Raw genomic sequence first — 27,107 nt, forward strand, 5'->3', positions numbered from 1 at the left:
ATTGTGTTTTTTTTTTAATGGTTAGCCTAAAGCTGATACTCAAACTCAACAAATTCAAATAGGCCGATTTCCTTGATATAATTTACTTTTGCAAAGGTTTCGGCTTTATCTCTTTAGCTTCGTGGAATTTAAGCAAACGCGGAAGTAAGCGGCGGCAACCCTCCTCCTTTCCTCGCGTGCCTCTGTACGTGCCGGTGCGTCGTGTCGTCATGTGTGTCTCCCTCTATCACTCCGGACCGGACCAGAATCACACAACCTCCAGCCATGGCTCCGTGAACCGATACATGGCAGCTGGCAGCCATGAACCAAAAAAAAACAACTCACCAAAAAACCTGACGATGCCCAAATAGCGGCCTTATTTAATTTTCTTTGGTAATTATTCAACTCCTGCAATATCCACACACAGTCAGCTAACAACCGGTTGCCAGTCACTGTCACGGGAGGGGGAGGCGCCCTAGCTGCAACCACATTCGGCTTCATTTCGTTGTTTTTCTCCCCTTAACAGTCACTTTTAAGTTTCTGTGTCTTCTAACCGACTGAACATGGGGGTTCAAGGATTCATAGACTACATTGAAAAGCATTGCCCCAGCGCTGTGGTGCCTGTGGAGCTCCAGAAGTTGGCCCAGGGGAGTATGGTCGGAGGTGGCCGACAGAGACCCCCTCAGAGCCCGCTGAGACTGCTGGTGGACGCCGAAAACTGCCTCCACCGGCTCTACGGAGGCTTCTACACGGACTGGGTCGGCGGCGGCCAGTGGAACCACATGCTGGGCTACCTGGCCGCCCTCTCCCGGGCCTGCTTCCACGGCAACATTGAGCTACTGGTGTGCTTCAATGGCGCCCTGGAGAAAGGCCGACTTCACGAGTGGGTCAAGCGACAGGTGAACGACAGGCAGACCGCACAGCAGATCGTCAGCCACGTCCAGAACAAGGGCACGCCGCCGCCCAAAGTCTGGTTCCTCCCTCCCGTGTGCATGGCCCACTGCATCCGACTGGCGCTGCTCAGGTTCCGCGTGAGGGTGAGTGAACAAACTCGGCCTGGCAGTTTAGCCTGCTAGCTGGCTGCCCACCATGTCACCACTGCCAACTTCACCCATGATAAATAGCCGAGTTAACCAGTGTGCCTCTGGGAGAGTTAGATGTGCACTCAGTGGCATGAGGCCTACTCATTCAGATTTTGGGACATTCGAATATGAATCCACTTAATCCACATTGTATTGGTCATTAAGAAAAGGGTAAGGTGTTTTTATTAGTCTTTTCAACCAGTGCACTGTCCTAGAGGGCTATACAAGGAAGCTGGAAGAAGAAAAAACAATGTTACATTCGCATGACAATCCAGTTGACATAATGTGGAGTCGGCAAATATGGAGAATGCCTGTTGTCAAAATCACTTTTTATCAAAATGAGTGAATATCTCCTGATGAGCTGCTACCTGTCCGGACTGTGTGTGTGTGTGTGTGCGCTGAATAAAAATCCTGTGTTAATACACAGCCTAGGCTCTGTAAATGGGCATGTTGCTAGCTATGGTGTGCCCCTTTTGTTTACTTACCAGTGTAGAAAGCCAGCCAAACTGTATTTTTTTTCCAGCCCACACACAGTACGGGCAGACCAGATCGGGGGGAGATATTCACTGATTTTGAACAAGCATTCTCCTGAATCATTGACTCGGTCCACCTTTTTAATTGGCGGCTCTTTTAATAAACTATTACTTATTATATTATTAAACAGATATTCACTTTCCAGTCTGTCAATTGCTTTTACTTAGTATTAACTGGTTTTCTCAGCTTCCTGTGACCACGTCCGAGTTTGTTTGGGACAAAACAAAGACTGAAAGCATTCCCTATAGCTCAGGGACAGTTTGATTTGCCATATTTCACTATTTATTTTCTTAATTTTTCTGACCAAAATAATAATTCAATACTGCAAGTCATTAGTTGGAAACCGAAATATATTACCTACCTATGCAGAAACACCAAATTAGACATTCACTCATCTTGTATTGGACTATCTCCAGTAGGAAAGCATGCAGTAATATAACACAGCTGCCTTTCATTGCAGTGTGCAGTGAACAGGCAGTTATTACTTTATGAAGTGGATCCTATCCACTTCAAACTCATTTAAATATTGTGTGTCTGCTGTCAGTATTATCAGTAAAGGGCAGGCGGCGACTTGTCATGATACATAAACATGATCCCATGTTTGCCATGCAGTGTGGTGCACATACTTTAGAAAATCTGATCAGGAATCAGGATGGGATCTTGTTTTTTTAGGTATCGGCCTCAGTACCCAATTTCCACCCAGGAATATAAAGTTGAATCTGGTGGGTCAAAAGTATACATACGGCAACTTCACTTATACATTTTGGTAATGCAGCAAGTCAATCGAAGCTGACTTCTTGTGAGTGACCATGAGCACAGATTTGAGATAGTTTAAATAGGGCTGGTGATGTGATACCCTCATTAGATTGTGTCGAAACGCTACAGTAGAGAAGTATAAGGAGCTCCGTATGCATTTGAAAAAAAAGCGGAACATTGACATGAGCAAGTCAGGAAAGTCCCATGGAGCCATATAACAGCAGCAGATCCCAAGATCAACAGAATTAGATAAGAATAGAGTGCAGTGCATGTGTCACTTCAGCGATCAGGAAAAACAACTCAAACGCATCACATGCTGCAGAGAGAAAAGTGTTTAAGCGATTCTGGAGAATGCTTGTTGTCAAAATCACTTAATGTAAAATCTGTGAATATCTCCTCACAATACACTTGTACTGTGTCGCTTCAAAGAATACAGTTTTAAAACCCCTTTAAAACAGGCTTATTGCTTGCTAGGCTTATTGCTAGCTAGTAGCTACGGTGGGTCCCCTTTGTTTACATAGCAGTTAACAGAGCCTAGGTTGTGTATTAACACTGGAGTTTTTTTTTTTCAGCGCATACACACAGTCCTGACAGGTAGTAGATTGTGAGGAGATATTCACTGACTTTGACAGAGTGATTTTAACAACGGTCCGTAGTCAGATTAAACCAAAATGGAGCTATTTAGCAACATCACAACCAGGAACTGCTCCAATCATTCATCACAGAAAAACAAGCGTTGAATGAGAGAAATTATTGGAAACTAAAGTCTGCCACAATATATATACATGTGACTTTACAACCTTTGACCTCCATTGTGTATAATGCTGTTTTGAGATCAAGTCCCTTTGACACACATTGGTGGAGACAATTTTAAACATGAAGCCTGTTATTTGTCTTCCTATCCAATCAGCTCTGTAGGCCTAATTCACTAGAAGCAGCTCAAACAAATCCCCCCCTTCGTTGTAATCCTGCAATCCTCTGATTGTCATATCCAATTATACGCAGACGATACAGTGATCTGCTTCTCCAATCCAGACATCTAACATATTCAGCATTCATTACAGGCTAACTTTGATGCTATTCAAAAATGGTTCTTAAGTAACAAACCTTTATTGAATAAGTAAAAGTCCTATAGCCTACCATGCTTATCCTCTGCACCTGGCTAATCATTTTGTAATAATTTGGTGTCGAAGTAGTTAGGCTTGGGAGAGCTTTTTGTGTGTGTGCGTGTGCGCGCGCGTGTGTGTGTGTGTGTGTGTGTGTTGTTCTTTTTGTGCTAAGGGCCCCCTTTAAAAGTGATGATTCGTCTCAAGGGGTTTATCCTTCTTTTAAACTACTACTAGACGTAGAGATGCACAGACCCACTATTGTTCAGCAAAAACGTTTAAAAAAATGCATAAAGGTTTATCTGAACTACTTTGAATGGTTTGGATATAGAAAAGCATCAGAAATCAACCTTTTATTTGCTAAATGATTTTAATGTGTGCTATATCATCACATATCTATGTTCTTAAAACTTTAATTTCTTGCATAATTCATTTATTTAAAACATTTTAAAAACAAACTTTTGAATTTGGATTGGTACGTGGATCGAAGTCCACTCCGTAAGTAGATAGCAGCCATATCGGACCCCATACTGAGAGGTTAACTAAGAGGTTTCTTTTGAGGCTTTGGAGCTTAATTGTGGTCTGGGCCCCCTTTCTCAGGTCGTCCAGAGCCTGGAGGACCACCACCTGGAAGTGCTAGCCTTATGCAGGGAGAAGGGCTTCCACGGCCTGCTGGCCTACGACTCCGACTACGCCCTGTGCAACCTCCCGTACTACTTCAGCGCCCACGCCCTCAAGCTGAGCCGCAACGGCAAGAGCCTCACCACCAGCCAGTACCTGATGCCTGAAGTGGCCCGGCAGCTCCACCTCAACCCAGACCGCTTTGTCATCTTCGCATCGCTTTTAGGTTTGTTGTGATTTTTTTTCTAACTGGACCGAATGTAAGTATAACTGATGACTGAGATGAGGCCAGCCTGTGCAACAGCTTCTTCCCCCAAGCCATCAGGACTCTGAACACAGGCAACATAATGCCCCCACTCCCCAAAATAACTGCACTGTTACCCACTATAATCTATACTACGCCAGCCACTTTTATCCACACTAGTCTCTTTTGAAACCTTTAGAATGGCTAACTGTGGCACTTGACTATTGTTTTTACACATTTTGATTATACATTTGTTTGGTAATTTTATTTTATTCTGATGCGGGGAAAAAAAATGAAAATGTTTATGTATTATGATAGAATTTTCTAAATGTAGCACACTATGTCTAATGTTTGTCAGTTTTGCACTGTCACATGGGAGAAACATTAGTTAGTTTTTTATAAGCAAGTTAGAGGCGTTTTTCCGATCGGATCGTTAATCAGCGATTGAAGGGATGGAAAACGATTGTTTTTCCCCAAGACGATTGGATGGCCTATGAAGGCACCTTTTACTAACTTACTGTCATAAGATGTTATATATTTAAAAAATGATCTTGCATTTAGTTGATCTAGTGGAGCGACATGTCTCCTTGGCGCAGCGCAGTTAAAAGTAGTTTGACAAGTGAATTAAAGCCCTTAATTACGACCTAGTTTCTTTTGCCCCGATGCATCAATCCTAGGGGGAAAACTATGAAGGGATATATTTAGTGGTGCATGTGTACACACTTTTATAAATGTTTATTCACGTAACTAAGTGTAGGAGAAAGTTTAAAGGTTCCGCTTTTTTAAAGCTCCCCAAAACCTCTGCGTAAAGTGCCCCTCCCTCAAAGCGATCGGATCGTCTATAGGCGATCCCTATTGAACATGATTGGGCATTCTGAAAGTAGACCCGATTGCCCAACCCTAATGCAAGTACACAAACAATGACAGTACAGGACCTTGAACCTAACTCAACATGTTGCTGTTGTGTTTTTTTTCCACAGGAAGTCACATACTGCCTGATGAAGACTTGGCGGCCTTTCACTGGAGCTTACTCGGTCCAGAGCATCCGTTAGCATCTTTGAAGGTAAAGGTTTTAATGATGGTTTCCATCTGAATCAAAAGACCTGAAAATCAAGTGTAACAGAAGTGAGCTGCCTGGGATTATTTTTAGTGACTGACAGAGTGGAACAATGGCTCGGCACATACTGTGCTCAGATATTTGTCACAGGTGAGCGCTTAGCTACTGTGGTGTGCCTCCTAAATGAATGGATTTCTCAGTAGACCATTGCCATGCACTTACACACCAGAAAGCACAAAATACAAAAGTGTATACAAACAAGATCTATTTACACATGAGTTCTTATACAGCCTTTGCAAACAGCTGTATAATCACTTTGTTGGTTGCGTTATTCGGTTTAAGAAATGCATTTTTATTACATGGACGCTACTAAATATTTGAAAAAGAGGCTGCACAATACATTACAATACTTCATAAATCATAAAGTTGTGTTCAAACTAAAAACTATTAAAATTCACATTTCAAGCTGCTGCGCTGTGTTTTGCAGCTGCTGTTATTTAAACTGCCTTTTAATGATTAATCTATTAGTGAGAGCCGAGGCTGCCATTTAGCCAACCACACCTGCCAAGCTAAGGCTTTGCCAACTGACTGATCTGGAAAGTAACTCAGACGCTACAGAGAAAGTCCTGATCTAATAGGACAGGTGAAGAAGGTGTGGGTGTAACAGACTGGATTCACACAGAAGCTCATGCTTGTCACTGGTCCAATCAAATCTTAAAGGTTTCTTGTCAAATTAGTCAAAATCAACGAATTTGCACTGAAAGAAAGTCCAGTGTTTATACACAGCCCAGGCTCATTTCCTCTTACCAAAAAAGGGCGTTGATGTGAAGTTGGGGGGAGGGAGGTATGCCCATCTAGCTGACGTATACCGCGCCCCTAATTATTCATATTTTTTTTTAACCTCATAGAATAAAAACTAGCATGGCCTGAAAAAATTCACCCCCCTCAGTGTTGTCATGGAGATATGACCTAAACATACAGACTAGGTTTAATAATGCTGTGAAAACGGCCTATTTGACATGGGGGTCAATACTATTTTGGTACCTGCCCTTAGTGGCCACTCGGTGAACTGCAATTTTTCCACATTGGATGCTGGTAGAACTCGCTCTGGTTGGGGCTTGGGTGAAAATGATCCTATTGAATGGGACATGCAGCTCTCAGTTGAATCATGGCTTTAAAAGATGAAACACTGAACAACGAACATGGATGAAAGCTTTTGGGGAAGAGGTTGACTAGAACTCCCAACATGAAGATTAACACTATATGATAACATTTTCAGATGCACAGTTAACATATAATTCTCAACTTCCTTAAAAAAGAACCATTCAACACTAATACGTATCTTGATAAAGTGACACATAATGGAATTTGCTGCGTTAGTGCTGTATGCTGGGGATTTCTGCATTCTTATTTACAATGTATCAGTGTGTGTGATGTGCCAAACTGCGTCCAGACCTGTGTGTGTGTTGGTCTCTCAGGTGCGTGCCCACCAGCTGGTGCTCCCTCCCTGTGATGTTGTGATCAAGGCCGTGGCCGACTACGTCCGCAACATCCCAGACATCACCCAACTGGAGGACATCGCTAAAGACATCTTCAGTCATTCACAGGTGGGACAAGTACAACATGTTAACCACACCATATAAGATACGATTAATAGTTTTGGATTTATGAGCACGTACAAGATTAAAATTCTGAAAATAATTTTTTCCCGTGTGCGTCTGTAGATGTTCTGTGCAAAGTTTTGTGTCAATTGTGCAAAAATTGTGGGAGCTGAAATGAAAAGTCCATTTTGCAGTGTTTACGATTTTGCGAAAAATCTATATCAAAGCAAATGGGCGTGGCCTATACCAAAAGATGCATCTGACTCCAGTGAATCTGTGGATATACATTTTTTGACTGTGGGGTGTTCGGTGTGGGGGCTAAAAAGCTAGCATCAGACTTATACTGAACAGGGGAAAGGATGAATACTGGCACCTACGAGGTCAATTGAACTTTTGCTGGTTTTTGGAACGTTGTTTGAAAAAGCGTATTTTATGGGTCTCATTATAATATGTTCCTCTGGCACTAAACATAAAGTAGCAGCTTCGTCCATAGGTCAGATCATTGTCAACATGAGATGTTTTGCTTCTCTTGTGGACAAATAGTACACCCCCCCCCCCTCACTGCTGTGTGTGTATTCATCTCTTTTCAATGTTCTTCTTTTAGTCGTGCACTGATGACAAAGTCCTCCGCTTCAAGAAGGCCGTGGAATACTACTCGGTGGCCAGCACACCCCCCCACTTCCCTCCACAGTTCGGTGGGTTCCTGTCTTATTATACTGTGTGGCCTTGAGGTCTGGGCTTTAAATACTATTGGTGGTGTCTGTATGTAGAGTAGCTGGAGGGCCTCGGATCTGCTCGTCATTGGCTGACTTTGCTGAATTTAGAAAATGTTTGTGCCGTTAGAATGCTTGCTAAGCTCATACTAAAAGGCTTCTGCAGATGGGTCATCCAATAGCTTTGTGACAGCGGGAGAGTTGGCAACTGAAGCATCAGTATCAGAGGATTTGTTTTATGTGGTTAGTAACACCTGTGCTTCTCCACATGTGTGAATGACGGTGAGATAAATGTATGTTTTGTACATGCTTTAAAGGTCACTTATTATGCAAAATGCACTTTTTTAATGTTTTTAACATAAATATGGGTCCACAGTGTGCCTAGAGACTGCCAAAGTATCAACAAAAAAAATCTCCTTTTCTCACCCTCCCCCTCTCTGAAAACCGCCACCCCTCCCCCCAATATACTCCGTTCAGAATTTTTAGCCACCTCCCCCCCATCATTAGTAACCAGAAACTTCCATCGTGCAATAGTCTATGATAACCCCCTCCCCGCATTTCTTATTGGTCAACGGCGCTCAGATCCTCTGGAAAATATTTTGAGCGACAGCCATATTGTTTTTCCCTCTAAGCGACAAGATGCCCGTAGTACAGCAAGGCATGCAGAGTGTTGCGTTAACCAACACAGAAGCATTTTGCTCATGATCCACTAATTTATCTTAACCACAGCATTCAATGCCGCGTTTAAAGACAAAGATTGGGAAGCTACTTGTGTAGTAATTCCATCGGTGAAATTAAAAGGAATGTCCTCAATGGTTGTTTGCCTGTTATTTACCTAGTGTAGCATGTAGCTTCGGAAGCAGCATCCAGCTTTTGCTCCTATTACACTAACTTAGCTTTCCCATTGCAGTCTGATAATGCATCGGTTTTAAAATGACAAAGGATAGGAAGCTATTCCTGTAGAAATCAAACTTTGAAGCTAATGTTTTCACTGGTTTTGAATCGTCTGAGTGTTATTTTTAGCCGTTAGCCCCCGTGTAGCTACGCGGTAGCCTCCCGCTTTTGCCTGTTACACTAACTTAGCTTTCCAATTGCAGTCTAATAATGCCTCAGTTTTAACATGACAAAGGTTAGGAAGCTATTCATGTAGAAATCAAACTTTGAAGCTAATGTTTTCACTGGTTTTAATCATGTCAGGTCATGTCAAAGTATGCCTGCGTTAGCCTTTTCGGTTATTCACGTGAGGCGCAGTGTCTCTCTAGTATCACTTAATCACGGCAGAGACGGTGGGAGGGCCCGGCTCGTTGGGAGGGCCCAGCCAGATCGCAGGCTGCAGACACCAATGTACTGTAGGTCATCCTGAGACCAGAGGAAAATCAGGGTATAGAGGCTTGCTACAATTAAATGATTTTCAGCAAACATCTAAAAAAATAAGTATTAGAGGCTACTTAGACCATATAAAATTGACAGAAAAGTGCATAATATGGGAGCTTTAAGGCAAACTGAATTATCATGCACAATTGGCTGTTTAAAGGTGCTTCGAGGAACTTTAAGTTTGTGTTCGTTCTTGCCCCCTCTTTGGACAAAGGCAGTAGTGTTTTTACCACGCCAGCAGTAGTTCCTGGGTGAGCGTACCCATGACATTAAGAAAGTCTATATAAAAATAGCATTCTTTGCACCGATGGTCTTGAATGCTGTTGCATGTCATTTATGATCATCAGAGGGAAAAGGAGACTGTTTCAGAACAGATTTAAGATTTAAAAGTTCCTCGTGGCACCTTTAAGTGCATTAAAGGTCATCTAGTGGGCAAAATGCTCTCTTTTTTTCCACCCCCACCTTTCTGAAAACACGTTTACAAAAAACCCCAGGCAGAGTTCTCTCCCCTTATGACGACATAAGTGTGGAAGCCACACCCCCTCATTACCAACCCTAACCTAGCACTATCTCCACCATGTTGCTAGCTACAGTGGGCCCCTTTCTTCACATATCCTTTTTTAAAATACCTGTTCACAGATCGTAGGCTGTGTATTAACACTATATTTGTTTCAGCCCACACACGGTACGTACACATGGTAGCGGATCCTAACGACAAGCATTCTCCAGAATCACTGACTACACCTTTAAGTCACTACAAGTCAAGAAAGAAATGATAATAACAATCCCCAGAAACACACCACCATGACCTAGTGTGTAGCCTGCTTCTTTACTGTGTAGATTCTGAAATGTTTTTTCTGCATCTGTTTCACAGTTAGACCAAAACACATGGGAGTGCCTGCTGCAGTGCCATCTCCAAAAGTGCTCAACATTCCACAGGTGCCGCTGCCTGTTCCACCTGGGGTAAGACTGGGAAACACACTGCGTAGTTACTCAACGGGGAACTGCTGAATTTGAGAATGACATGTTGGGGGCGGCAGTGGCGAAGTGGGTAGGTAGATAGTCCGTTCAGGGTCGGAGGTTTGATTCCCCCGCCTACCTTGCCTACATAGCGAAGTGTCCCTGGGCAAGACACTGAACCCCACATAGCTCCCGATGGTTCAGAGGGCGCCTTGCATGGCAGCTACTGCCATCGGTGTATGAGTGTGTGCATGAATGGGTGAATGTGGTAAGAAATGTAAAGCGCTTTGGGGCTGAGAAAATCAGCTAAAAAGCGCTATATAAGTCAAGTCCATTACCATTTACTTTTTCTCTTCCCTGTCTTTTGGTCCAGTGTTCGTACCCAGAGCCTCTGGTGGAGAGAGGCCTCCCGGAGCCCGACAGCTTCAGCAACATTCCTCCTGAAGGGAAGCACACACCGCTGTACGAGAGGTCCTCTCCCATTACCCCGGGCCAGGCCGCCTGCAGCCCTAACAGCCACACAGAGGCTGCTTTCTTCAATGCCTCCTCCGCATCCTCCTCCTCGGAAAATGAAGAGAGTTCAGGCACAACCGCCAAGTGAGTTAAGGGCAACGCTGGTTCTCTGTTGACTGGAGAATCTCTTGAGTGATAGAGCTGTTCCTGCTGGTCCTTTTCATTTTCTGTGTCAGGGGGCACATGTGTAAAAAAGGGAAGAATATTCTTTTTCCACACTATATCAGTCCATACAACCTGCTTTATGACAATTTCACCATATTTTGTATGTAGGGCTGGGGGATATGGCTGAGAATGTTATTACACAAAAAATTGGGGCTATCGATAATTATCACGATGAATGATTGTTGCTTCTGAGCGAAACTTAATTGTGGTAAAAGTGTAAGCTGTTGCTGCTAGCTCCTCACTACCTGTCCAAGTTCTTGGACTTGGACAGGGCTCCACTAACAACACTGGTTCAGGGCTGTCATTTCCCAGCTTGACCAGGGTTTTCCAATGGATCTCTTTCATTACATACATTACACTACATGTCATTTAGTGGACGCTTTTATCCAAAGCGACTTACTACTTGAACATACATTCATACACCGATAGCTGCAGCTACCACGCAGGGTGCAAGCTAACTCTCGTGAGCAATTTAGGGTTCAGTGTCTTGCCCAGGGACATGTGGCGGTGAGACGGGGGATCGAACCATCGACTTTACAGTTGTGGGTCGACCACTCTACCAGCTGAGCTACATCCCCCCCTTTTCACTCCTGGCGCCTTGCCACTGAGGAGCTGCCAAGACCAGGCCTGCCTCTTGGAGGACATGCAGACTGGTCAAAGCTCAGTGTCCCTGACGTTGCTTTCGTCCCTCTTTCCCTCCCTCGTTGCCCAATGGTTTGACCCTGCTGTGATGACAACAAAGTGGATCATTGACCTTTGGCCCAAGGTGCTCCGGTGCCACTTGAACTTGTGTGCAAATTTGTGTTCGAACATGGTGTTTTTAATGGACAATCCATGACTAGCACATAAGTCCAACAACAACCCACCACTGGTTTTCAGAGCAGGGAGGACATGCCCCTCCAGGTTTCCTCCTCATTGCCAACGTTAGCGTTGAAGTAGCACAGTAGGCCTGTGGAGTCAGTGAGGGGCCACTCACACTAGGGCCGCGGCCCCGTGCCAAAGCTCATTAGCATACTAAAGTCTAGAACGTTTGGCTAGTGTGACCACGCCAACTGTATTCCAGCACGGAACAGCCCCTTGGCCACGGCACACCTGGGAGAGGTGTGCCGTGGCCAAAGTACAGATGCTAATGAGATGACACGCGCACAAGCAAGCGCACAGGTGGCGTTCCTGACGTGAATTTATTAAGGATGCATAGTCCGTTAACGTCCGCTGCCTTACTAGTCGGCACCAGAATTGCCCACCACTTGGACTTGTAGCTACATAAAATGTGTGAGAATTAACGTGTGTGTAGGCCTAGGTGTGGGCTAATAAAAGAGGGAGAGAGCTAAATAGGTGAGCGCAGAAAGCAAAGCAAAAAGGTTTTCGTGTTTACTCACGTTCGTCAGATGATTTTTTTCTTTTTCCTCCCGTCAGCTGTCATAATACTGCCTTTACGCATGGCGGTGGAGACGCACCCAAAACAACACACCGCGGCCCGGTGATAAGGAAACAGTAGCCTACACTAAGGTTTAACAAGAAACTTTATAAAGACACTTAAAAAAACTATCTCTGCCCATACAAGAAGTTCTGACTTGGATTTGATGGAGCGATCGATGGTATAAAACCATCCGGTACGGTCTGATGACGGGCAGTTATATTAATAATAAAGAGCGTGCTGCACAAATATGAGACTGTCCACCGCGACCTATTACGTCAAGGCAACATTTAAAAAAAAACAATAGCTTAAGGATTCTCGTTGCTCTAATGTGGAAGTGGAATATATGATGCAAATTTGGCCGGATGAAAATATTCACAAACAGTCGTATAGCCTACAAGTAGACTACGCTCCAAATCCTAAACGCGCACGGTGACGTAGGCAAGGTGCAATCGTGCCCAGGCCACGAGCAGTGTGACCACGGGCCAGTGGGGGGAGTGGGGAGGGGGGGAATCGTGCTGAATCTTCCTGCAGCACGGAACAGGCAAACGGCCCTAGTGTGAGTGTGGTCTTCTCCAGCACCCCTCCCATCTTCTCCCAGGAGGCTGAATACTCTGTTATGTAGAGCGCCTAGGCCAGTTACGGTCTGTTTGACTGTATACATGCAGGGGTAGCTCCACTCCCAATCACATTATATGGTTGTGTTAGATTACCAATATCCAGATTCCTCTGTCTGGGTAATAAAAAACTGCTTGTTGGATATCACATTTGTCTGCTCACTCACTGCATTACCTCACAGCCAAGTTTTCCACCTGTGGGAGAAAAGCCAAATTATGTAACAACATAGAATATTTGAAATGTGTGACAGACGGGTAATCATTTTGAGCATAATGTTTTTTATATGGTACGCTGTCAGCCAAAGTTGATTGCCAACCGTTTCCCTTTCCTCTGCTTTAGTCATGTTAGTGACCAAAAGGGAGGATGGGAGAAAAACGGACATGCTCCACATTCTGAAAACACACCAGAGGGAGACCTGGGGGACCAAACAAAAGTGAGTGAAAGACGTGAAGCACGTTAGACATTTCAGCAGGTAACTAAAGTGTTAGCACTGTCCACCTGTCTGTTCCCAGGCTGAGCTGTGTGTGAGCCCTGCTGCTGCTGCCATCGCAGGGCCACAGGCTGCATGTCTCCACAGCCTCATCCCCTCCCTGCTCTCCATGCCCACCAGGAACCACATGGACATCACCATCCCACCTCTCCCCGCCGTGGCCCCAGAGGTGCTGCGGGTGGCTGAGCACAGACACAAGAAGGGCCTCATGTACCCCTACATCTACCACACTCTCACCAAGGTCAGCGGGGCACACTCACCTACACTGATTCTCATTGATTGGTGTTAAATGTAACACGTTATGGGGGGGGTGGGTGGTCATAGGTTTCGAATCCGGCCCGTGGTTGTCTTAATGCATGTCATTCCCCTCTCTGCCCCATTGTATCTCTGTCTCTCCAAACTGTCTAATAAAAGAATGAAAATGCCACAAAAAAAAGTAAAAAGAAAGAGAAAAAAAGGTAACGTTGTTAAGGTTCAAATGTGTGATTTGGTTTCCTATTAGAACCTGTTTTCATGGCGTAGTGTCCCAAAAAAAACGTTTATATTTCTCACAGTGCCGTTGCCATATGTCTCTACTTTTTTTAGAGCCTGTCTCTCTTTAAGCCCCGCCTTCCAAAAAGGCCAATATGCTCTGATTGGCCCTTACTTTAAATGCCGGTTTATTTCTTACTGCCAGTTTGATTCAGGCTTGTCACAGGCGGAGGTAATGCTAAGTTAGGTTGGTAATGAGGGGGAGAGAAGGTGGAGAGAGAGAGAGGGTAGTTTTCTACGTCTCATACTTTGGAAGTCTCTAGTCACACTGGGCACCCATATTAATGTTTTAACCATGGAAATTGCCCTTTAAAGGCGATCTTTAAAGCTGCTTGCAGTGTCTTATATTTGAGTTGAGTTAATGTGAAACCAAAAGAAGAGGAAAATACATCTCACGTATACTTGCATGTCTTGTGAAGTACATTGTTAGTCGTTTGTGGCATTGTTCAGCACTGAGGTAGAAACTTCTAAATTTGCACAACATTAATTTTGTATTTGTTATTTATTCATTTATTGATTTTTAGATCAATTTATCGGTTTTTACTATATCTGAATTATGTTGGTCAGTTTGAAGTGTCCACATTTGGATTAGCACTGAAGCACTTTAATTGTTTTACCTATGTAACTGTCCCATTTGTGTTTGTGTGTATGTGATGTCTTAAACTGTGTTACGGAAGCTCACTATTAAACTGCAAAACAAGTTAACCTACGGGTACAAATAAAGTAACCTGAACCTGAAGGTATCAGTGTGTCTTTGCAGGGAGAGATTAAGCTATCCGTCACCATTGAAGACGACGCTAACAAAGACCTGCCTTCAGCGGTGCAGCTGTTCCGGCCCATCCGTCAGTATGTTTACGGGGTGCTCTTCAGTCTGGCCGAGGCCAGGAAGAAGGCTGAGAGACTGGCCATGAGGAGGAACTGCCTCCCTGAATGTGAGTCCTGTGTGTCACCCTGTCTCACCCCATGCTGAGCTCTCTTGCTCTTCTATTTATCAAGCGTCTCTGAGTAAGAAATGTTGTCCTAAAAGCCTTGGGTTTGATACAGGTTACTACAGTCAGTCAGTGCGGTTACATGCAGACTCATAATCGGGTAAATAAAGGAACAAGACTTCAACAGGACTTGTGAAATGCATGTAAACACCTTTATCCGATCTACTTCGCACACGAATCGGCACATTAACGTACAAGCGAAGTCGGATAAGAACACCTAGATAACTCGTTCATAGTGGGCATTCTACCTGCATGTATACAGGATCGCATATCGGAGTTTGCATTCTGCGCTTGCTCGAGAGTTCCCTGTCGGGGATTTCACAAGGAAGTGGACAGAGACGACATAATAAATAGTAGTGTTGTTGCCGGAAAGGAACCGGACGTGGCTCTATAACCACTTGTTGAAAGGGCTACAGCGCCACCTAGCATAGCGGAGTCAGCAATGCTCTGGCCATTTATCAAATATTTGAAAGGCCATGTATACTCAGACAAGTGACGCGGTCCGTTCGAGTGGCAAGTTCGGTATATGTCTTAATCCAATCTAGTTGTGTCATGGAAACGCACTGTTTCCCCTAAGTCACATTACTTTTTAATTTTTTTCTACAAAACGGTCATCCTTTACAACGTTTTGTTTATTTTTATTAGTGCTGTCAGCTTAACGCGTTATTAACGGCGTTAACGCAAAACCATTTTAACAGCGTCAATTTTTTTACCGCGCGATTAATGCTCTTTATGGTCTAGCAAACGTTGTGGTTTTTTCTCATGCTGTTGCATCAACTAGTAATGTTAGAACAACTGAAACACCACAAACAATACATATGGCTCGCATTTAAGTTACTGTCAATTCAAACGGAACATGTCCTACAGCGTAATTTCACATTAAAATCATTTAACTGGCAAAACGGCTAAACGTCAAGTCGATTCTGACTTTTATTTTGAAGCAGAAACCGGAACCTAGCACTTCCTAGCTCAGCTGATACATACAAATACACTGAATTACAATGGTGTAGACATCATTGTAATTCAGTGTATTTCTTCTTAAATTTATCATAATTAGAATGGGTGTGATAAGAGCATTAAAATGAGAAAAAATAATGGGACAAAAAGAAGTCAATGGACATTCAGGCTAGAATAAATAAAAATGCGATTAATCGCGAGTTAACTATGACATTAATGCGATTAATCGCGATTAAATATTTTAATCGTTTGACAGCACTCATTTTTATAAGAATTTTTTTTAATGATACAACAATCTGTCTTAAAGGTTTTTTTGTATTCTTTTACAACAAAAAATATTTCTAAACAAACCATATCCATTCCAAATCTCACCTATATGGCTTAGGACAGGCTGTTTTGAGCACTTTATCAGTAGCCTACTTTCAAGATATGACTTTTGTTGAAAAAGAAAAACATTTGGACAAGCCCTGGTTTCTTCCTCTCATACATTGTTCCCTTCCAGATACACATGTCGTAGTCAAAGAGTGGGCCGCCTACAAGGGAAAGTCTCCCCACACTCCGGAGCTGGTGTCGGCTCTGGCCTTCAGGGAGTGGACCTGTCCCAGCCTGAAGAAGCTCTGGTTGGGCAAGGCGGCCGAGGACAAGAACCGGCGGATGAGGGCGTTCCTGGCCTGCATGCGCTCCGACACCCCCGCCATGCTCAACCCTGCCAACGTGCCCACAACTCTCACCGTGCTCTGCTGTGTGCTGCGGTGAGTATAGACTGCTATATTTTTTTAACACACACACACTCACTCACTCACTCACTCACTCACTCACTCACTCACTCACTCACTCACTCACTCACTCACTCACTCACTCACTCACTCACTCACTCACTCACTCACTCACTCACTCACTCACACTCTCACTCTCACTCTCACTCTCACTCTCACTCTCACTCTCACTCACACACACACACACACACACACACACACACACACACACACACACACACACACACACGTAAAGCATGTACTGTACATGTCACTGTCTAGGCTAGTGAAGTGAGGGGAGTGAGGATTTCATTTCTGGCAGACAAGTTGATTCAGTTTCCCAGTATTTGTAACACTGTGTTAACCTTCTTTGTCTCGCTTCAGGTTTATGTTACAATGGCCAGGAGTAAGAGTTTTGCGTCGTAACGAACTTGACGCTTTCCTAGCCCAAGCACTTTCTCCTAAACTTTATGAGCCTGACCAGCTGCAGGAACTGAAGGTGATTTTGATTAGCGGTAATCATATGAGGAGTGTCGGAGAAAAAACGCACGCACACACACACGCACGTCACGAATGCCCGGACCTAAAATCTGCCATCCTGTCAACCACAAACAGTACATAGCCTGTATGTGTCTAACTTATCTGGATGTCCCTTAAAGCAGCTTTTCCACCGCAGGAACGTTGCCCAGGAACTACAAACGGTTTGGGGGAACTCTGCGTTCCAATCACCATACTTCCCTACTATTTAGTATGCCACAAAAAGATTTAGGATGTCCCAATACATGCATGTCAATTGTAGTATGCTGAAAATACATAAATGCCCCCACTAACTCCAATAGCATTTTGGAGTATTCGTCTTTATTCTCGACATTTCTCAATATAATGAAAAAAAAAATCTTCCTTATCTGATTTTTTTTTCTCTCCTGTGGCCCTACAACTCTTCTGTACTTTAGTATGTAGTGTAGTAAAAAGAAAAAGTATGGGATTTGGAACGCAGGGCAAGTGTGTTTCCGCTGTAAGAACCAGGGTCAAAATCTAGTTCCTGGGTAATTGATTTACCCCCGTTTTTCCCCTCAGAAAAGTCCTTGCTCTGGTGAAGTCCTTAAAATGGTTCAGGAAATGGTTGGTGGGCGGGGCTGCAGTGATGAAGATCTCTTAATGGCTAATCACATTTCACCCGCCATGTTTAAAAATCTGCTATGCTACTAGCAATCTTCAGCTCCACCATGGAAAATGTATGTTTCCAACCCCAGGAAGATTAGCTCTCACTCCGGTGTGTTGCTAATGGGGGATCCTAAGAAATCAACACCAAAAAATCGAAAACACCTGTCTAGCCTTTTTTTGCCCCCTAGCCAGACATACATGTCTCTCTGCAAAAACTAGATAGAGATATAATCTGGTGTCCCTCCATATGGACTTCATACCAGCAACATTCACACTGTAGTTTCACCATTTCTGCTGTTCCTGGGATGTTTGGTGGAAAAGAGGCTTTTGATTTGATGAGAGATTTGGCTCAAACACCCTGCTATATTCCATGTTGTTCACTTTCTCCGGACACTCCTCATATTGTGCAGACAAAGCAACCTGCTCGACAATACTACTGTTTGCAGAGCAGGTTGTACCTGAAGCCGCAGCTTCGCACTATAAAAAAAAAAGCTGTATTTGTGTAGACCTTTGAGTGACTCTGAGGGGGGGGGTTCCCGCCTCATGTGTGGATGGTTTATCGACTATGGAGCTCTCCTCTCAATTGGCCTTTTTTTAAACCATCCTGTGTGCTTTGGTCCTTGTGTCTGTCTGTGTGTAGCTCTTGTCAGCCTGTCTGCTCCCTCTCCGCTGTGCCAAGAACGTGTAGGGTTGTGTCTGCTGGCTTCTCTCTGTGTTGGCTGGATTAGATGGTTGTAACTGCTGTATATTGGAAGCAGGGGAGTGAATGGGGCTGCTTTACGCTTTGCTCTGTGCTTTGCTTTGCACTTCATTCATCTGAATGCTCAGTGGGGCTGTTACAGGAGCCTGCCATGTCTAGGGCTGCACAGTATCAGGAGAACTTGTGATATGCGATAACATTGTTGAATATCAGCGAGGACGAAATCACTTGCGATAATTAAGCAAATACTTAATATACACTTCCCTCTCAATATAGACCCTTGCTAGTAAGTAACTTATACACTGGGGAAAAATGTATTACTTCCATTCCAACAATTCCTTTACATAATTTGCTAGTAGGTTTTTATCTGATTGGCCAATTACTGTACATTGACATGCACAGCGTGAATACATTTTGGATATATTGTGCAGCCCTAATGCAGTCCCTTTTTATTTTGTCTGTGTGTTTGGACATTTTTTCTAAGTCTTGTTGATTCCCTCCTCCAGATAGACAACCTGGACCCTCGGGGAGTGCAGCTGGCCGCTCTCTTCATGAGCGGAGTGGACATGGCTCTGTTTGCTAACGATGCGTGTGGACAGCCTGTGCCCTGGGAGCACTGCTGTCCCTGGATGTACTTTGACGGCAAACTGCTCCAGAGTAAACTGATCAGGGCCAACAGGGAGAAGGCCCAGCTCATTGACCTCTGTGATGGTCAGGTAGCTTCATCCACACCAGCACTAGACACCGTCCCACTCAAGTTCACTCGTTAGCTTGTTATTCTAATACGGGGCTGGGTATTGGCAAGGACTTGAAGAGCACCTATTGTGCTTTTTATTCTTTTCTGACCTATAAATGCTATTATAATGTTATACAGTCATGCTAAATGATACCAAAGTGTCAGATAATGACATAGATGCATTTTAGACAAATTCCCTGCTTACTGTCTGGGGTGCTGTTCAAATCTGCCCACGCTCACACTGCAGTCCGCTTAGTGTAACGTGAAAGTAGGGGGCGTGCCTGTTGCTATGCCTTCTCTGATTGGCCAGGTTCAAACAGAGTGCAGAGGGAGAGAGCGTTTTTGCAGAGAGGCTAAACTGCAGTACCAAAGTTAGACTGAAAAATAGCATAATAGGTCCTCTTTAACGATATAATATGTGTCGCAATACATGGGTAACGATATGACATGTCACGATACGTTGGGATACGATGCACATTGTTATATATTCGGCTTTATATTTGGAAGGGTCTGCTCTAATTTTTTCATCCGTGTCGGCCATGCTGCCTCCGGTAAACAAAGCGTATGTAAACAAAGAAGCTAGCAACATGCCCGTTTACAGAGCCTAGGCTGTGTGTTGACTTTTTATTTTATTATTTTTTCATCGCACACACAATACTGACAAGTAGCCGATCGCAAAGACATATTTACTGATTTTGGCACAAAAAGTGATTTTCACAACAAGCTGTCTCCAGAATCGCCGACACCTTTTTAATTTGAATCTTTGAACTCCACAAAACTTCCAACAGGTTACAGAAATTCACACCTTGCCAACATCCTCTTTTATTTTGAAAATCCTCCATCTGTAACGTGTCCTGCACTGTCCGACACTGGAGGAGTTGCCTCCTGTCAGCTCTAATGGGCTAAAAGAAGCAAGCCAGCGTCTGACGTAAAGATAGTGACGTTTAGATAAAGAGTTAATGGCAAGACGATGAACATAATTAACACCCATCAGGCCACTTATTCCTGATTTTGAGTTTCCTGTGGATTTGAAGGCCTCGGAGAGACAATTAAACCCTGACAATACAATAATTACATTTTGATTAAACACCCAGCTGCTCATTTGTCAACTGCACTTTTAATTTGAATCAATAGCAGTAAATTAAAATAATGTTCCCACTCGCAATCAAGTAAATAAGCACAAAAGGTCTTCAGGAAAAACATTCCATGGCCAATTATTCCTCTTCTTCTTCTTTTTTCTCTCAGAAAACTGAACTCTGACTCTAGATGCCACTAAAATACTGCAATATTACACACTGTCCCTTTAAATGAACACAATGATTGGTTTGTGTTCAACTGCTTCTCTCTCTGTTCAGGTGGAGCTGGTTGCCAGGGTGGAGAAGATGCGTCAGAGCATCCTGGAAGGGCTCAACGTCAGCCGGCCACCTCACCCTCCGCCCTTCCTCCCTCCTCCACTCCCCCCTCCTCACGCTCTGCCTTTCTACCCCCACGCTGGCTGCTTCTACCCCCCTCCCCAGATGATGCCTCCCCTGGCCAGAGGCAGGGGCATGCATGGTGAGAACATCCACAGCCTGTCTCTTTGCCTTCCAAAAAGCTCAGTATACTCTGATTGCCCTAACTGCTGGTTTGAACCTGGGGTAACTAAGGGTGTACTTAACACAGGTAGAGGTAGTGCTTAGTTAAGTTGGTTATGAGGGGCCGTCGCTTCTCCACTTATGACGTCATAAGGGGAGATGAATCTGACTGGGGTTTTTGTACATGCGTTTTCAGAAAGGTTGAGGTACAGAAAAAGAGGTTATGTTTTTTCTCATACTGTGGGAGTCTCTAGTCACACAGACCCATAGTTGACCATGGAAAGGAACATTTTGCATGACAGGTGACCTTTAAAATCCACTGATAAAGCCCACTGTGTGTTTATCAGGTATCTCGTCTCAGGGTGGGAAGCTGGAGATAGCTGGCACCGTGGTGGGTCAGTGGGCTGGAGCCCGACGCGGCCGAGGGAGAGGAGGCTTCCCCATACAGGTGGTGTCTGTTGGAGGACATAACAGAGGGTAAGTATAGAATGGAAACTAAATGTCTTCTGTACTCTCTATTATATTTCAGTTTTTTAACATGTGCTGTATTGTAAAACCACTGTGGACCTTTTCTCCGTCCTCTGCAGTCGTCCCAGAGGTGTGATCTCCACGCCCGTCATCAGGACGTTTGGTCGAGGAGGAAGGTTCCACACTCGAGTCTTCAAGAGTCAGGGTGCCTATCTGGTGAGCACATAGAGATCACAATGCACTCACAAGGATCTGTACATGCAGTTTAGTTCATTACACACAGATTGGGAGTTGCACATGTTAACCCATTAAGGCCTAAGACCAGGTTTTTCTGAGGAACTGCACAGAATGTCAACGTTTACTAAATATTTTTTCTTCTCAGCCTCTGTAGCAGATGAAAGACATGAAATAAAAAAACATTTAAAATCTTTAACCTTTGGCCTTAACTGTACATCATCTATCTTTGCCCTATTATTCATGAAGATTTTTAATAATTCAATAAACATCATAAGAAAATATGACAAATTGTAAACATGCCACTGTCCCAACTTAGTTGAAACATGTTGCAGGTACAACATTTAAAATGTGTGTATATTTACAAAAATAATTATGTTCATCATTTTAAACACATACGATGTGTTCGTACTGTTACTTTAGAATACACGGCGAAAAGGATTACAGCATTATCACATTCTGTTTTATTCACATTTTACATAACGTCCCAACTTTTTCGGAATCGGGGTTGTACTAACCGACTAGTATTTCTTGTGCCGACTAGTGAGGCAGCGGATGTTTAAACGTTTAACCGACTAGTCCTGCGCGACACACACACACACACACACCCACACACACACACACCCACACACACACACACACACACACACACACACACACACACACACACACACACACAAAACAGTGAGCTTTTAATAGGTCCGTCCTCGTGAATATCAAGATGTAAACTCAGCCTTCAGAGGGAAAATGTTGGAGCACAGGACTGAAGAATCAACATCCAGCATTGGATCAACATCAGATGTTCTTTAGTTGTTTCTGCGTCTCGGTTAAAAACAGTGTTGTGAGTGACAGCTTATCACGCCATGCACCTGTTTATGCTAAATAGACAGCTAAACGGACACTCTATACTCAAATGAAACAAAGCCATTTCAATACATCAGCAAATTCAGTGAACAAGCGGATTTGAAGTTGTTAATGAGATTACTCTCGTGTCAGATGAGACTCAATTATTTTAAAATTCCAATCATGAAACCAAAATGATTATCAGACCCGCACTACCTCCCTTATATAGCCTGGCATTCCCAGACCTGCCACTAGGCGCTGGCAAATTAAATTTGCTGCGCGTGTTGGTCTGGACACGCTCCGTTGAAGCTTTATCAAGAAGACCAGAAATCTGGCTATGGTTTCAATTGGTTCTATCTAATATGGGCGCGCCAGAGCCCTTTGTATGGTACTCTGGGGAGGACGTAACCGGATGACGACAGTGACGTGCATGCGACGTCGAAGCCGTGATAGTAAACATCAAAGATGGCTGCGGATATGTTGTGTGTTTGAGACTGCTTTGGCCTCGACCCTTAACGATTTGGAAGACGGCACTCAAATCTTTCATTAGCAAGTAAGTGGAATGTTCTGTTTTGCCGACCGACAACGGCAAACGTTTAATTTAACAGTTTAACAGCTGTTCGCTAAACGAAAGGGGCTTACGTCACCTTGTGCATCGCTCTGATTGGTTGTAGTGCTATCCAACTGCGTGCAGTGGCATTTGAAATGCACGAGTAGGAGCCGCCCCTTGAGTTGGAAATTACTATTGATCGTGGCCAGACCCTCTATCGTTCAAGATATCAGGGTCTGGATTTCCAGGCTATACCTTATATTCTCTGCATGGATAAAAATATGAATATCCAGCTCAATGCTTTGCAGACCATTACAGTGTAACGTTAAGTTTACAATGTTTGGAACGCTTCCCAGAATGTAATTTCAATTTTTAATGGATTTGTTCAAAGGACACGTGGGTCAGGGCACTCTAGTAAGAATTTAAATTCCTCAAAGACCAGAAAGAGGCCCTTACATGTCTCTGTTTGGGATGTAGAACTATCATATAATGTATCATATGTACAGGTACATCTCCAAACATTTGAATATCATTAGCTTCCAACTTGCTCTCCAGTCTTTTTCTTTGTCATCAGGACGCATGATTGCTGTTTACATCGTCATGTAAACATGCATGTACACCTTACTCACACTATCGTACTAAATATTCCCACCAGAGTTTTCGCTGCATTTTTCAGCATATGCTGCTGGTTTACTGCTTTTAAACTAGCATGTGTAAACCATTGTGTAAACCTCCTCCAAAGAAGAGGTGTCATTTATGTCTGTCAGAACAATGCAGGACGGGAATAATTGTCGGAAAAGAACAGGCCGAAGTCTGACGTCCCGCCGCTTCTACCACTACTAGTGAACGCTAGTTTATTCACAATGTGCTGATTGACTTGTCAATAGGAATATATCCTCACTGCTGACCATGGAAACACTTGATTTGGAATATTTTTCTTAACCAGACTATGGACCTTAATCAGAATACGCTGTGTATGTAAACATGGTCAATGTTGCAGTGTAACTCCGTTGAGCCTTAACCTGTCTTTGGGGGGTGCTCGTGGTGCAGTGGTCAGAGTGCCCCCCGCCATGAGACTCAGTCCACCTCACAGTGGACCAGGTTTTGAGTCCGGCCCGTGGTCCGTTCTCTCGTGTCATTCCCCCCCCCCCCCTGCCCCATTTCATCTCTGTCTCTCTGCGCTATAAAAAAAACATTGAAAATCCCCAAAAATAATATAGGGGAGAGTGGCCTAAGCACTTATAGACAAGTTTGAAAACATTTGACACATGTTTTAGTGCTTTGGTATGCTACATTTAGAGTCTATACAGTTAGCACGATGTCAGCCCTAAATTGCTGCATCATGCTTATTATCCAAATTTCTGGGATTGGGGTGATTTGTGCCCCAATAAGTAAGTAATATAATATAAAAGCACATTTATGACAGTTTGCACTGTCCAAAGTGCTGTACATAGTGCATTCAGTAGGTAAACAATGAAGGTAAAATAACAATAACCAAAATAAAAGACTTAAAGCCCATACATCCACATAAACACAGATAGTAGTGCAGAGGTAAGATAGTTAATGGGGAGGAAACACCAGGGTGTTCATATGGGTTTTGAGCCTTGATTTAAAGGCAGAAATGTAGAGGGAATCACATTTGTCAGGTGGCAGTTGGTTCCACAAGCACGGAGCAACTAGTGCAAAGTACATTTCTGAGAGTTGTGCCAGTGGCATGGCTGTATACGCTGGTCACCAAAAGAAAGTGATTGTCTACAGTAGCTCAGAAGAGAGTGACATCTCAATTCCACTTAACGACACCACTGATGAGAGTTCAGATGGCCAGAAAGATGATGATGGTGACTTTGTCATTGTGAGCTTTGCAGGTAAAACCATTAGATCTGCTAGGCCTTGTTTAAGAAAATTGTCCTTCAATCTTTGTCAACTATTTACTTTAAATACACCTTAAATAAGTGATTGTCTAATGGATTTGTCTTGCATTACAGTTTATGAGATATATAGCAATGGTACAATTTACCCCATGGTATTCTCTCCAACCGCACAACTTACACCACACCGGGGGCAAGTTGTGCAACAAGACAACTTTTTTTCCGAAAGCTACATTTCTTCAACAGTTTATTCCAGATCCAAAGTTTTTATTGCCAGGGATGCACAACACCCTGAAATATATGTAAATATTTGAGTTGGCGACTTTACTGTCAAGGCCTTACTTTAAAGTCACTTTGAGTGAAAAGTTGCACAACTTAGGCCACTCTCCCCTATATATATTTTTTTAAGATTACTTTTTGGGCATTTTTGCTTTATTAGACAGAGTGTAGAGACAAAGTTGAAATGGGGCAAAGAGGAGAGGACATGCAGAGAACTGACCCGGGCAGGATTCGAGCCCGGGTCTGCTGCGGGGCCTTACCCACTGAGCTACGGCACACCCCCAAAAATAATCTTAAAAAAAAAAAAAAAAAAAAGACAATCTTGTATGTCTGCTTGTGTCACCAGCCTGCTCATAAGCCCGCTCCGACGCCTGGACATGAAGGAGTGATGGAGAAGAAGAAGCTCGCGCCGGCGGAGGAGAGGAAATCCTGCCGTGACATCATCACCGTAACCACGGAGAATGGCGTGGAGGAGAGGGAGCCCGGTGAGATGAACGGAGAAGCACAGGAACCCAGGGCCTCCATTCAACCAGACAGTGCCTTCAGCAGCCACTCCAAGACCTGCAATCCTAATCCAAATGCACTACACCTAGACAGCGGTGGCCATAGAGATGAAGGTCTAGAGGCCATCTTAAAATCAGAAGAGTAAAAAAATATATATATATATATATATATTTTGTAGAGAGGGTGAAAGATGAAAGTTTGAATCAGGGTCAGGATGTGTGGAAAATGTAGTATAGTATTCTACAGTTAAATAATCCTCTCAGACAAAGAAATGGAGTTGAAATTTGGATCTCTCTCTCAGTAAAACACATATACAGTATAGAGATATACGGTAAGACGCACTGCTAGTTTCAGGAGTCGTTCACTCCCTCGTCACTAAGGTTTCGACATGTTTGACAATTATACTTTTAATTTTACCAGATTTGACTTCTCATAGATGGTTGATCTTCCAGTAGTTGACGCCATGTATTTGCCACGCTAAGGGTTATCTTTCTTTCTTTTTTGTCACAGGATCTAGCTTATTGAATATAGTGAGAACAATGCAAAATGTGACACACCAGTCTTGGCCACCACTTTGGTTAATATTTAAGCACCATTGGTTCTGATGAGATCTATGTAGTTTTCAGTCAGTTGGCTGGAACAGTTCATAATGTGGTTCTACCAAGTCAGACACAAAAGAGCTGGTTAAAACTCTCAACATTGGTTTTTCTTGAATCGTACAACTTCAACAACAAAAAAAACCCTTCTGCATGGTTCACAGTTCAAACAGGTGAGTGTTAGTTATTATGCATGTAGTCCTTTTTCGTCCATTTTTATAAGCACCGCGGTCATTTTCCCAAAGAAAGAAACAGCAAGTATCGGCGATGGCCCCATAAAAGGTGTTAGTTAACTATTAATACAAGATTTGTTTGTGATATTGACCTCTGTTGCATTTAATTCATTAAAAAAACAAGTTATCTAGCCTCTTTTGAAATAGTATATCCACACTACATTGTTCTTTGTTGCTGTTTCCTGCATTAATCACATATCTGATAAAATCGTATATAAAAAGCTGTGATCTAAATCACCCCCTTCTATAGCTGAAAGCAATGTGCCCCACCTCCCAGTTAAAGGTGCACTATGCATAATTTAATCATTATAAAATCATAAATCAAAACAAACTGTATTTTGAAGCACCTGGAACCAATTCTAAGACTAGAATAAGTTTGTAAAACCAAACTGTGGGCCCTGCTGCTGTAAACAGTGAAACTAACTTTTTAGGAAGCTTTTCTAACTTCAAACAGTGTTCCAGGGATCCAATTTTTCCTGTGAGGAAAGGTTGTTTATTCAGTTGTTTATGAGAATATAACTTAAGAAAATGTTCACCTCTCTGACACACCCAAAGTTACATGGTGCACCTTTAAGACTTTTAGCCGCCAGATTTTCTTTAAAGTTGTTTTTACGGTTGTGCTACTCCTACACCAGAATGGTCCTTTAACACTTCAACTCAATTCACTTTGTCATTTTACATTAGTGATCAGAGAACACCCCCCCCCCCCCCCTTTGCAAGAGCTGAATATAGGTTACCTTCTGTGTAAGTGGATGAGAATTCCTTCCTAACTCATGGATTCCATAAAGAATGAACTGCTGATGGGTTTTGATTGAATGTTGATGGATTGTGGAGTGGTGTATCTAAAGGCTAAACTTGGATACAATGCTTAATAAAACTATATTATTTTAGTACAA

General features: G+C 43.3%; 1 protein-coding gene across 1 annotated transcript; it reads left to right on the forward strand.

The window, feature by feature from the left end:
* Positions 1-248: 248 nt before the first annotated feature.
* LOC307249884 (constitutive coactivator of PPAR-gamma-like protein 1 homolog) lies at positions 249-27,107 on the forward strand. Its single transcript, XM_080026772.1, has 17 exons — positions 249-1,016; positions 4,058-4,304; positions 5,303-5,385; positions 6,858-6,986; positions 7,585-7,675; positions 9,942-10,030; positions 10,401-10,624; positions 13,080-13,173; positions 13,253-13,471; positions 14,522-14,693; positions 16,210-16,459; positions 16,847-16,961; positions 18,833-19,042; positions 20,418-20,616; positions 20,984-21,113; positions 21,224-21,320; positions 25,225-27,107. The coding sequence occupies exons 1-17, from the start codon at positions 543-545 to the stop codon at positions 25,525-25,527; spliced, it is 3,126 nt and encodes a 1,041-aa protein (XP_079882898.1). The 5' UTR covers positions 249-542; the 3' UTR covers positions 25,528-27,107.

Source organism: Ammodytes marinus, assembly GCF_949987685.1.
Source record: "Ammodytes marinus genome assembly, chromosome: 4".
NCBI classification, from domain to species: domain Eukaryota; kingdom Metazoa; phylum Chordata; class Actinopteri; order Uranoscopiformes; family Ammodytidae; genus Ammodytes; species Ammodytes marinus.

What these genes read in the sequence shown, in the direction of transcription:
- LOC307249884 (XM_080026772.1), top strand. Translation starts at nt 543, where the DNA reads ATGGGGGTTCAAGGATTCATAGACTACATTGAAAAGCATTGCCCCAGC. An exon ending in CGCTGCCTGTTCCACCTGGG is followed by an intron (nt 10,031 to 10,400) that starts GTAAGACTGGGA and finishes CTTTTGGTCCAG; the next exon opens with TGTTCGTACCCAGAGCCTCT. An exon ending in GTGCTCTGCTGTGTGCTGCG is followed by an intron (nt 16,460 to 16,846) that starts GTGAGTATAGAC and finishes GTCTCGCTTCAG; the next exon opens with GTTTATGTTACAATGGCCAG.